Source organism: Gopherus evgoodei, chromosome 4 (genome assembly GCF_007399415.2).
Source record: "Gopherus evgoodei ecotype Sinaloan lineage chromosome 4, rGopEvg1_v1.p, whole genome shotgun sequence".
NCBI lineage: Eukaryota > Metazoa > Chordata > Testudines > Testudinidae > Gopherus > Gopherus evgoodei.
Window position 1 is genome coordinate 111,649,098 of NC_044325.1, and position 13,766 is coordinate 111,662,863.

At 42.0% G+C, this 13,766-nt stretch overlaps 1 protein-coding gene across 1 annotated transcript in view; it reads left to right on the plus strand.

Moving 5' to 3' along the window:
- The window catches only part of TRPM5 (transient receptor potential cation channel subfamily M member 5), an 87,167-nt gene that overhangs the window by 23,094 nt on the left and 50,307 nt on the right, over nucleotides 1-13,766 (plus strand). The window contains 2 exon segments of the mRNA XM_030562134.1: nucleotides 6,782-6,951; nucleotides 12,998-13,178. Coding sequence (XP_030417994.1) covers nucleotides 6,782-6,951; nucleotides 12,998-13,178 — 351 coding nt within the window.

A 13,766-nucleotide genomic window follows, 5' to 3' on the forward strand; every position in this document is an offset into this window, starting at 1 on the left:
AACCTGGATTGACCCCCAAATCCCACTGGATTTACAAGAGGTCAGAACCATCTGCATTCAGGCCCAAGACTCTGCACCAGCTCTGGAGTCCCAGGATCCATACTCCTCCCCAACTGCCAATTATCTGTTGCTGTGGCTCCAATGGAGCTGTTCTGTCTAGGACTCCCTACTCCTAGGGCCCTTTTCAGAGGGGGATCCCCAGTATGAAGCAGGATCTCTGGGAAAGCTATTGCAATCTGATGCCTAGGGAATCCCAATGATGCCAGCAGGGGAAGGATGCTGACTCCCCACCTCACCTTGCATGGAGCACCTTCTGCAGGAAGTAGACATATACAAAATGGGGAACAATAGGCCAGGCAATAGTCCTGCTGAAAAGGATCTGGAGGTTATAGCGGATCACAAAGTGAATGGTGAGTCAACAGTGTGATGCTGTTGCCAAGGCGGCAAATGTCATCCTGGGATCTGTTAACATGAATGTCACATGTAAGACATGGGAGCTAATTGTTCTACTCTACTCAGAACTGGTGAGGCCTCAGCTGGAGTACTCTGTCCACTTCAAGAAAGATGTTAAATTGTGTTAAGTCCAGAGAAGAGCAACAAAAATAAGAGGTTTAGAAAACATGGACTCTGAGGAAAGGTAGAAGAAATTGGGCGTAATTAGTCTAGAGAGAAGATGCCTGGAGGGGGAACAGAGTAATAGTCTTCAAGTATGAAAAAGGTGATCAGTTGTTTTCCATGTCCACCTAAGGTATGACAGGAAATAATGAGCTTAGTATGAAGCAATGGAGATTTAGGTTGGATATTAGGCTTCTAATTGTAAGGATAGTTAAGCACTGGATCATGTTACCTAGGAAGGTTATATAATCTTTGTCCTTGGAGGTTTTTAAGAACAGGTTATACAAATACTTATCAGGGATGGTCTAGATATACTTAATCCTGCCTCAGCACAGGGCAATGGACTGGATGACCTCTTGAGATGTCTTCCATCTCTACATTTCTGTGATTCTATAATAGGAATGGAAAGTGCATTCGAATCCTCCCCACTTCCTACCCCTTTTCCATGTGGGAACAGGATGCCTTTCCACCTGGATTTAGGCCTTAGTTCAAACAAGCATATGCATAAGTGCTGTGCTGTGCTAAATCAGGGCATAAATGGGCACTGTCTTAACCCATATTAGGAAATGGCTTACACAACCCTGTGACAGCCTGGGTTCTATGAATAAATCCAGCTAGCTTAAACTATTATATGATTGTATATACCATTATAGAACAATCTGGCCCTGCCTACACACAAATACATTATAATGACACCTAAAAGTGTGCTATAGCTAAGGTATGCTGGGTGTGCTGGTAGTACTTATGGTATCATCTGATGTTGTAAATTATTCCATGACATGGCTGGGCCTTGTCTACGCCAGCCATTGGTGCCATTCAGAAATATGGTTCCAGCCAACAGTTTGCTTGGACCAAGACAGTTTGGGTCCTATCTGAGCTTCAGTGCCAGCTGTGGTAGGGACCAGTCACAATATGGAAGCCCTCAACACAATTTAAATCTTCGTTCAGGACTGGGTGGTAACAAATTGTGCTATAGTATTAGGCCATGGTATTACAGGCCCCAATCTTATAATGGCTCAGTCCTGGCAGCATGCTTTAAATACTTTAAAAGACTACTTCACAGAAATAGTGACTCATGAGACTGGATCACACAGTGAATCATTCACACTTAGGCCATCACCAGGTATAAATGATGTTGATTTATGTGTGGGTGGCACTGACAATTATATTTTTTTAAAACTGTATTAACTTGCTAGGCTAGTTTGAAATAGTTTTCTGGGTTATTGTGTTTCAGTTACAGTATAATTAGTCACATTCTTTCCATGGACATTGGAAATTAAAGACAATGGAAGCATCCAGGTCAGAATTTGACCCAATAATATTAATAATACCTATCTTTTATATTGATAGTAAAGTTATAAAAAGATGTATTTACCTAGACCTGGTCCATACCTAAAGTAAGGCTGTCAAATACATTGTGTTTGGGCTTTGGGATTGGTTGGTTTTTAAACACACACAGAGGTTGGTGGGAAAGTCTCATTTCACGCCCTCCCCCCCACTGCTCACCTTTTAAAATCAGTTATTTTTGTTTAGGTTTGGGCATCTGTTGGCCTCACAGAGAGTGGAAAAGCTCAGAATTAGAGTTCATTGAAATTTTCTGAAAATTTGATTTTACAACGAAAATTTTCATTAAAATTTTAGAGGGGAAAAAAGGCAAAATATTTCCCCCCAGGTTTTTCAATCAGTTCTGCTTGTGGCGTATTCCTCTCTCCTTCTTGGAAGGACATGTTTTTTAATTTTCCCCATCAGTACATGGGCTAATCTCCCATTAGCCACTGTCTGCCTTTTCTCATTAATACTTTTCCTGGATCCTTACAATCAAACAAACAATGGACCACATCCTCAATTGATGTAAATCAACAAAGCTCAGCTGACTTCTATGGAATATGCTGACTTATACCATGTGAAGATCTGGCCCAACAGTGGTAACATGATGCACTTGGAGTCCAGTGCAGTTTTAGGGCTGGATTTGATGCCTATTGAAACCAATGACAGTCTTTCCGCTGACTTCAAAGGGAAGCATTTCAAGATGATCCAAGAACAAGAGGAGCCAAATGAAATTACAATTAATTGTAATAGATCATTAGTCAATACATTGTCAATGCAAGGTTTGTTTTGTAAAGAACAAACACCAACCAATCCAAGAGGAAATAATAGAATTTATTTTTTGTTTATCCTCTTCATTGCTACCATATTAAATACCTAGGGGAAAATGCAAGTCATGTGCTGCTCTATGTTCAATACCTGCTACAGTCCCATTGCAGTGCATAGTTTCAAATAAAAAGCAGGCCCTTAAAAGAACAATGTTATGTTCTAGCTCAGCACAGTGATAGCTGACCATGACAGTGGAAGAGTTAAAATGAAGACAATCTGTACTAGTTTAGAAAACTTTAGGGAAGGTGAAGAAAACCTTTAGCTTCTGATAGGTATTTCAATGTAAGCCCATCTCCATTTTGAAAATGGAGGCAAGTAATCTGGATGCTAGGATGTTTGTATTGTACTGTGAATCACATGGATTCCATTCCATAGCTACCTGGAACAACAAATGCAAAACAGCAATGGCACAAAACCAGTGTTTGGCATTTGCATTTGAAGGCAATATCTGCAAATCATTTGGATATGATCTTTATGTCAAACGAGTCATGCTATTTTCATGGAGTTTGTTTCATGTTTTTGCTGAATGCAGAGAGCTCCCCTTACAATGTCAAAGTTCTATGGCCTCTGTTATATAGGAGGTCTGTCTAGATGATCACAATGGTCCTTTCTGGCCTTAGAATCTATGAATGTCCCCTCCAAAAAGCATTACATACAAAAGCAACATTTACTGTGAATGTCCCCTCCAAAAAGCATTACATACAAAAGCAACATTTACTGTGAATGTCCCCTCCAAAAAGAATTACATACAAAAGCAACGTTTACTAGTTTCATTAGTTACTGCTTGTAACAGTGCTAGGCCAGACATGCAACAGAATCAGCATTTAAGTGCAAGCATATTAAGAGTCCAACTATTTATTCCTGGGTGATTAGAGAATAGATACAAGGGGAATAAGTAAACACTGGAATTAGAATCAGTTCTTACTAAGAAATGCAGTGCCATCTGTTGGAATTATCTGCAATGTCACCTGGACAAAATGCACAGGAAACTAAAATTCCTTACCAGAATAGCTCAATGTCTCATCTAACCTGGTTGCCAACTCTATATATGACTGTAGGAGGTGCTTGCATGGATGCCATCCTAAATTGTGTTCAATTTCAGGGTTGATGTTTTGCCACTCTGCTGTCAGAACCACCTTTCCTGCTTTGTATAATGCAGGCATTTCTTCCTGGATCACAACCCTATCTGCTGGGCAGCTGTACTGGTTATTACTAACATTGGCTCCAGTATTATCACAAACCAGGCCAGCGATTGAAGCCCCCATGTCTTGATCACTGCATGAAGGTTTTATTATTGTCCCACTGTTGCCTGTCTAGTCTCCAGAAGAGCAGGTCAGATGTAGGGTCACAGGATTAGTGTCTAGGGGATTGTATCTGTAAAAATAACTATCCAAATGCCAAACAGAAACTTCTGTATATAACCTGAGATTGTTAATAGGGTTAATGAATGGATACCCAGAAAGTATACCTTTCACCATCTGAGAATCTTTGTCCTGAAAACAAAATCTGGCTAGAACATGCCCAGACTTTGGATAAATTTGGAACTGGTTCCAGACCTGAAATTTGTGACGTAGGCCCAAATCTAAGGCCCAAACCAACCTTCCAGATTGAAATATCCCCAAACTTTGGTCAAGTTTGAATTCAGATTCAAACTTTCAAGATGAGCCCAAGCAGGAGTCTTACTACACCGCCATAAAATATAGCAGATAAAACATAAAATATACAAAGAGATGTTAAGAGTAACAAGAAGGTTTTCTTCAGGTATGTTAATAACAAGAAGAAAGTCAAGGAAAGTGTGGGCCCCTTACTGAATGAGGGAGGAAACCTAGTGACAGAGGATGTGGAAAAAGCTAATGTACTCAATGCTTTTTTTGCCTCTGTCTTCACGAACAAGGTCAATTCCCAGACTACAGAACTGGGCAACACAGCATGGGACCAGCTCTCTGTGGATAAAGAAGGAGACGAGCACAAGTCCATTTAGAAAAGCTGGACAAGCACAAGTCCATAGGGTCGGATGAGCTGCATCCGAGGGTGCTAAAGGAGTTGGCTGAAGTGATTGCAGAGTCATTGGCCATTATCTTTGAAAACTCATGGTGATCAGGGGAGGTCCCGGATGACTGGAAAAAGGCTACTGTAGTGCGCATCTTTAAAAAAAGGGAAGGAGGAGGAGCCGGGAAACTACAGGCCAATCAGCCTCACCTCAGTCCCTGGAAAAACCATGGAGCAAGATCTCAAGGAATCAATTCTGAAGCACTTAGAGAAGAGGAAAGTGATCAGGAACAGTCAGCATGGATTCACCAAGGGCAAGTCATGCCTGACTAACCTGATTGCCTTCTATGAGGAGATAACTGGCTCTGTGGATGAGGGGAAAGCAGTGGACGTGTTATTCCTTGACTTTAGCAAAGCTTTTGATACGATCTCCCACAGTATTCTTGCCAGCAAGTTAAAGTAGTTTGGGCTGGATGAATGGACTATAAGGTGGATAGAAAGCTGGCTAGATCATTGGGCTCAACGGGTAGTGATCAATGGCTCCATATCTAGTTGGCAACTGATATCAAGCGAACTGCCCCAAGTGTTGGTCCTGGGGCCGGTTTTGTTCAATATCTTCATTAATGATCTGGAGCAGTGTTTCCAAAACTTGGGATGCCACTTCTGCAGGGAAAGCCCCTGGCAGGCCAGACCAGTTTGTTTACCTGCCGCGTCAGCAGGTTCGGCCACTCATGGCTCCCACTGGTCGCGGTTCGCTGCTCCTACAACTCCCATTGGCCTGGAGCAGCAAACCAAGGCCGGTGGGAGCCGGTGGGAGGCAGGGGGTTGGACTAGATGACCTCCTGAGGTCCCTTCCAACCCTGATAGTCTATGATTCTATCAATTTTCATACAGGTGCAAGGTGGTTTTGCTTTTTTCAACCCTAGCATCTTTAGCCAGTCTATGGGAGAGTGGCAGACACATGACAAACAGATTTTACTGACTGAATTGCTGGTTTAAACCCCAAAACATAGCACAGTTCCATTAGATTCACACAGGTTAACGCAACAGGAACTTCTCGTGGATTTTAGTTACAGGTAAGTTTCTGCAACATTGGGAGCATGCTGTCTTGGTGGGCTTCCCTCTTCTGCAAATGCATAGCTACATCCACATATGGATGGGACTGTGAGACTTTTATGTTGTGCCCGACAGCTACAGAGCATTCAAGTCTCACACTGAAAATGAGACACATGCAATCAGTAAGTCATTCCCATGAACAGCTGGGGCTGAACCTTCCCCAAGATAGCTTCAAGCCAGTACAAAAGCATCAACTTTGTTATTTTGGGTTGCTACACAACAACACAGCATCTGGGTAGCACAATGGGATGACAACACCAAGAAGTTGCAACACAAACATCACTAGTTGCTGCCACGAGCACAACTGTTTCATGCCAAGGCCCCTCTTTTCAGCTTGAGAGACCTTGGTTCAATTCCTGGCTCTGCCGTAGATTTCCCATGTGACCTTGGGCCACTCACTTCAAATCTTTGTGCTTTGGCTCCCTATCTGCCAGAGGAGTATTATAGTACTTCCTTTGTCTCGTCTACTTTGATACTAAACTCTGCTGTATATGTGCACAGTAAGAGGCAGCCCTCACACCACTTAGCAAATAGGACTCCCGTCTTGTCTGTAATATAATGTTATGCTACTACTATAACATTAATAATAAGACAAAATGCTAAAGCAGGGGTAGTCAATAGGCAGACCACAGGCCAAATCCAGACAGCCAAATGCTTTTGAACTGATCTCAAAATCTTTTTATTTACTTATTATAATTATTTTTATTAATTTTTTAATTAAATTCTCTGGTCTGAATCTTGACCAAGAAATTTGGACCTCAACAAAAAAAAATTGACTATTCCTGTGATAAAGGGTAAAATAGGGGAATACAGATGAACATGCCAAATGAAGAGTAATTTATTAACTTTGGGAAAGTCACAAAATTTGCCATTCTAACCTGAATATTTTTGAACTCTCATCTTTAAGTGCTCCTTTATTTCAGAGAATCCATCTGCACTAATTACCATACCACTGTTCCAATGGAAGACACTGAAGCCAAACTTTGCAGTAATGACAAAGAAGAAGCACTCAGAAGGGAATTGCCATACTGTACAGGAGAAATTGACTTCATGGCTTCCGGAAAGAAACGTGGGAAGGTATGATACTTCTTCCATTAAGGAACTTCAGGTTCTTGACTTCTATTCCTGTTGTCAGATTAGTTAATTTGCATTACAGTAGCATGCAAAGTTTCAAAAACAGGATTGGAGTATCAGTGCTGTGTGCTGTACAAGCCCATGTGAATTCATGGTTCTTGCCCCAAAGAGCTTACAATCTAATTTAAAATAAGACACACAAATGCAACAAACAAGAAGAATGGAGGAAGGGGCGGGGGCTGACAGTTATAAAATCACTTGGTTACATAAATAAGCATCATGCACAACTGGATGGCTTTGAACCATTTACACTTTTTTAGTTTATTTTACCCTTCCCAGCTTTGTCTATTTGCATATCATTTGCCTATTTCAGCTTCTGCCCATCAATTTTTTAAACTTCTACTTTTTAAAACATTTTAAAAATGTATCCTTTGCCTATTTATTAAAAATCTACCCTGACTTCTTCCCTCTGTACTTCCAGAAGAAGTTTCTGTTACCTTCTATCCATCCCATATCCATAATCTCACTCTTGGATGCTACCTAGTAAAACTCTCCCAAGACAAGTCCTCCGCAGTCACCGAGACTCCAGAACTCCTCTTAGCCACTCACCAAGGCTTGTGCTGATGAAGGCATGGGATTCTGAGCAGATCCTTAGCTGCTGTAAGTCAGCATAGCTACTTTGAATGAAGCTATACTGATTTACACTAGCTGAGGATCTGGCCCAAAATGTGTAAAGTGCAAAGTAATGGCAAGGTGAATCAGTGACAAAGGTAGGAATAGGACTCAGGCATCCCAGGCTCCCAGCCCTGCATTCCAACCACTGGACACCCCTGCCTCTGGGGCAGTGGTTCTCAACCAGGGGTATGCAGAGGCCTTCCAGGGGGTACATCAACTCACCTAGATATTTACCTAGTTTTACAACAGGCTGTGTAAAAAGCGCTAGTGAAGTCATACAAACTAACATTTCATACAGACAATGACTTGTTTGTACTGCTCTATAGACTATACACTGATATGTAAGTACAATATTTATATTCCAATTGATTTATTTTACAATTATGTGGTAAAAATGAGAAAGTCAGCAATTTTTCAGTAATAGTGTGCTGTGACTTCGTATTTGTGGGTCTGATTTTGTAAGCAAGTAGATTTTAAGGGAGGTGAAACTTGGGGGTAACCAAGACAAATCAGACTCCTGAAAGGGATACAGTAGTCTGGAAAGGCTGAGAGCCACTTTGCTAAGGGATATGCGTATGCATTTGCATTCGCAATCATATTCAGCCAAATGACACCTTCAAGACTCTGGTGTCACTTATTACCCAGTATAGAACACAGAGAAGGTGAAAATCTCACCTATGTCAGTCACCTATTTATTTTTTAACTTTGGAAAATGCTCAGATGCCACAGCAATGTGTGTGGTTTAGTGACCATACAAGGGTAACAAACTCATGCATTCAAAATAGGCAGATGCAAAAGAAAAAGGAGGAAGGATACAAAAATACAGTGGGATTTCCTATCTAAACTGCAACAACAAATATACTTATAAAATGGTTACTAGCAGCCAAGTTTAAAAAAAAACCAGGATTAGTGATTAAAAAATTGCTACAACTTTTAAGGGGCCTGATTTTCAGAAAGGACTGAGCACCCATCCTTTGAAAAATCAGGCACCTTTACAATGTCTCAAGTTGGGTATTCAAAAAAAGAACAGGTTCCCAAAATCACAAGGCACTTTTAAAATCTTGGCCTATGCATATTTCACTAAGAATGTGCAGTACAAAATAAATGAAAACGGATGATCAAACTCTATGCTGCATCTCTATGGAAGGCACAGCCCAGGGAGACTTGTAGGTAGGAAACTGTGTCTTTTAGACTGTAGGCTGCTGCAGGACCAAAACAGTCCCTGACGTTACATAGGCAGCCCTAGGAGCTGCTTTCAGTTATAGCAGCCTCCACAGCATTACCAGACCAGTCACAGTGGTTTGATTTGTTTCCCCATCCCTGGTTCTATCCCCAGCACCCAACAGTATGCCAACAGGCCAGCACGGGACAGGTGGTCCAATGCAAAGTTTATCCCTGGGGAATTCTCCTTGGCCCCTTGTGGGCTTCTTTACCATCCTAATACATCATCAGAATAGCATGTAGGGGCTGGAGTCCCTCTTGGAGTCTGCACCCAGAAGACCTTACAACAAAATTAAGATAAAAACAGGAGGAAGCATCGGATTCATGGAGGCAGTGATAAAGGGTGTTATTGATAAGATCACGCAATGGCTTGTGTGAATGGTATGCATGTTGAGAGTTATACAGGTTACTGTTCAGTAGATTTTTTAAAACAGTCTAAGGCTTCCTTGCAGAAGCCTATTTTGTTGGAGGCAAAATGTATAAATAGGTGGTTTTAACACTTTCTTTTGTTTCTGTTGTTCTGTAATTTGTACCCATCCTTATTTTAAAAAAAAACACCAATATCTTTTATAGTATATAATAAAAGCAAGCCTTATTGGAAACAAAACAGCATGTGATTTAAAGTATCATATATAAACATTAAGTCACTGTTACTTCCAAAGCCCATTACTATAGAATGAAGACAACACACTCATGAATAGCCCTAGGAAATTAGATCATATTTATATATCAAATTATATGTCCACAGTTGAATGGTGGGCTGGGAAAGCTTAGTACAATGGGGATATGTGGTTGCAGTACTTAGCTCTAGTTTACAGCAATGGTCTAGAAGACTTGAATGTACTATACTCTTCTGGTAAATATTTTAAGAGCTGAGGCACTTTGGTTTATTTCCTCTGGCTGATCCTATTGACATCACTGATCTATTTTAGACTTTTAATGCCAATCCAATGATGAAAACCATGCATCGTATTTAGTAAATACATCAGCAAAGAAATCTTTGCTTGTCACTGAACTCTGCATCACTGAATTATCAACAGATTATTTGAGTCAAACAGGCATCCACAGAAAGTAGAAATCCAGCACAAGTGAAGCCAGTGGGAAAAGAGCATAAACTAAAGCAGGTCATGAAAATTAGGAAGGCTAAGAGAGTATTTGAAGAGCAAATAGCCACATAAAAACATACAAGAAATAATTCAGATAGTGCAGAAACAAGAAGTCTGTGACAAAATGATTAAGCCCGCTGGACTCCGCAGGAGTCAAGACAGCAGTTGAGGAGGACAAAGACATTGAAAAAGAACTCAATAATGCATCAGAACTTAACAGGATTAAAAAGACATAACTAGATATTTATATGGATAACATCCAAGATTTGTTCATTTTTTAAAAAGGAATATAAAACCTTTTCCGTACAAAAAAAGTCAAAAACTGGGTGATGGGAGGTTGGGCAGACACTCCCCTCTATTGGAAGGTTTTTCCATACTTGTCCATCACAGGGTCTTCTGCACCTTCTTCTGATGTGTTTTGTACTGGCCAGTGCCAGAAAGAATATGAAGCTAAAACTTGTGACTTTGGGCATCACTTAGTCTCTCAGAGTCAGTTCCCCATCTATAAAATGGGGATAATAGTACTTCCCTACCTCAAAGGGGTGTGGTGAGGATAAATACACTTACGATTTTGATGTGTTCAGGGACTATGGTGATGGCTGCCCACCTGTTGATCTGATATGGCAATTCCTAAGGCAGAACTGCCTCAGCAAGGTCTGCAGGATCAGTCCTAATGTGTGGCTCTGTTAAACTCACTGTCCTGAAGTGCTTCCTCATGGCAAGATTCAGCATTACAGTCCCTCTGCTTCACTATCCCCTCCAGACTTCAGTGGTCTGGGCAGTGACATGGCCCTTTGACCAGGTCACGGAAAGATAACCACATCCTCCAGAGTGTGATAGGTCAGCCCTGCCTTGGACACCCACCAGCTTCCGGCAGAGGCACCTGCCTCAATTTTTACTTTCTTTCATCCATAAGAGGGGCACAGTCCTTCAGTATCCCATACAAAGCCTACCCCTGGACATACATTTATTCACATACACCAGTGCAGTAATACCCTAAAATCTTGTAAGTCAAACCAACTTCTGTAACAAACATACAAAGATAGAGGGAGATTTTCCCATTCCTCTCTCCAGGAAGATCACCTTCACAGCACCCACCCAAAAGTCAATAGCAGCAGCACTTTGTTCCCATTTACCCCCGATAAAGGGCCGCACTCTCCAGACATCCCTATCTGAGAGTGATCCTTTTCTTGCTGCCTTTCACTCACTTCTTCATCCAGAGGGCTCTCCACTTCTGCAATGTTTTACTCCTCCAGACCTGCCTGCTTGTGAGTCCTATCCCTGCTCAGGGGCACCAACAACAGCTTTCTTGCTTCTGGGTTCAGCTCTTCTGACCAAGCCAGATCTTCTTCGGGCCACTGCCCAAGCCTTCTACTTATCAGGGGTCCTCAGCTTGTGTCACTTCTCTCCAACACTCCTGTTACAGATTCCATAGGAGCTCAGCTTTCTCTACTGGATCTCCTGAAGCTCTCTCCCAAGAAGCTCCTGCCAGCTCTTCCTTGCTGTTCCCTGCCTTCGAGTCTGAGGCAGCTCTCACCACACTACCTCCTGCATCTGACTCTTCTCAGGTTCTGACTCTCTAGGTCTCCTTCCCTCTAGGGCCAGGTGCCCTCTCAAGCCTAAATTGACCAGTCATAGGCACATTGGCCTCTTCCCTCTAAGGGTACATCTACACTCGAATAAAAGACCCGGGGCCCAGCTGCAGCTGATCTGGGTCAGCAGGTTTGGACTCACGATGATTGGGCTGCAGGACTAAAAATAATAATAAATAATCATTGTGTAAACATTTGGGCTCAGGCTGGAACCTGGACTCTGGGGCCCTCTCCCCTCACAGGGTCCTAGAGCTCAGGCACCAGTCTGATCCTAACCATTTATACTGCAGTTTTACATCCCTGCTACCTGAGCCCAACCCAGGTGACCCAGGCCAGCCACGGGTGTTTAATCGCTGTGTAGATGTACCCTTAAAGGGCCAATGTTACTGTTACTCTGTGACAAAAGGTGTCTAAACTCAAGGGAACAAAATTTCTTCTGCCCTCCCCAGATGCAATTCTCTGCATTCTCTTTCCCGCTCTCCTAGTCTCTGCAGAGTTCTTCCTTCCTCTGTTACAGAGCACCACCTCACAGGGCTTTCTCCCTTGACACCTGGCTCCTCTCGAGCTGCTGACCCTCAGGGCCTCTCTCCTGGAGTCTCTTTTCTCCCAGGCCTGCTTCTGAAGTCTCCTTCTCCCCAACTGCCTTCTCCCTTCAGGGAGAGTCCCAGGGTACCAACTCCTTCCTGCAGACCCCTCTGTGGTTCCTTTCCCAGAGACCATAAACTCCCAACTACCTTTCTCCAGGGTCACCTCTCTCTTTCCCTACATTTACAGGAAACACCCAGTCTGGTTCTCCCCAGCTGGGTCTAGTACTTAATGACCTGTCTCCCCTGCAGGTGACACAGATTGGGCTAATTGGGTTGTCACGCTCCCCTTAAACTCTGTCACTGCCAGCATGGGGTTTGTACACCCCAGCACAGGCTTCCTGTCCACAAAAAGTTTTATGTCCTACACCACCTTGACCTGACATGCCAAGTCTCACTCTTCTTGGAGACAAACTCCTTCTTTTTGAATATTAAGGTCTGTTAGCACAGTATTTCACTGTTATGGTGACGGATTTTTCCCATCTGTTCCAATTATATACATAACATCTCTAACCCATTCTCTACAGTAAAACCATAATTTGATGAACACCAATCTTGCTAATGACCAGGTACTGCATACAAACCATTTCAACTAATGGGAGGACAGAGGGGAGAGAGAAAGGGAAATCACATACAAATGATCTTGATGAAGAACAAGTCAACATCTCTTCATGTTCTGATGCCTCCAATGCATTAGAAATCACTTTATAGTGGTGTGAGGGAAGAATAAAGCAATGCAGTGTACCACACTGCAACTTATGCTCTGTATTTGCTGTAGTTTTGAGAGGTACAATTTTACCAATTAATTTGTAAAGATAGGGGTTATACTGTACTGCTATCTTGTTATTCAGTGCCCTTTTGTTTATTACAGTTTGTTAAAGTTCCATGTGCCATCCATCCTGGAGTTATATTTGATATTATGATCAACAAATGGAACCTACCTGCTCCCAACTTGGTTGTCTCTTTAGTTGGAGAAGAAGAAAACTTCCAAATGAAACCTTGGTTACGGGACACCTTAAGAAAAGGACTTGTAAAGGCCACAGAAAGCACTGGTTGGTTCAATTTCCAAAATCGGGAACATAAGTTCTACCTCCACCCTAAAAGGTCCCCATCCAGCATTTGCCAATCTTTCATCATTAATTTCAGTGGAACTGCCCATATGCATAACAATTAAATACATGCTTAAGGGCTTTGCTGGATGGTGGCCTACACCTGTATTAAAATATGTATTAATGATAGTCAAACTGCAGTAACTTGTATCTCAATTATTTACTATTTCATTCAAATTACTCCAGGTGTGGTTCTTGCAACTGATAAACATTTGAAGTGCAGTTATACTCTAAAAGGTGATGGGGAAAAAGGTGTGTCAGTGGGATCCATACTAATTTTCTCTCCCAAGCTCCCTATTAATGGCAGGATTTTCAAAAGCACTCAGCATTGGCCTAACTAAAATCCCATTGAAGTCAGTCTTGACTGCATTGGGAACAGAGTTGAGACAAGAAAGAACTTCTGAAAAATACCACCTGAATCTTTTCACCTTATGATTAAAAGTGTGTGTGTTTTTGTGTCTTTTAACTGGCATCTGAAAGTCAAACTGACCTATTGTGGGCATCACATCCTCACCATTCATAAAGAATTTT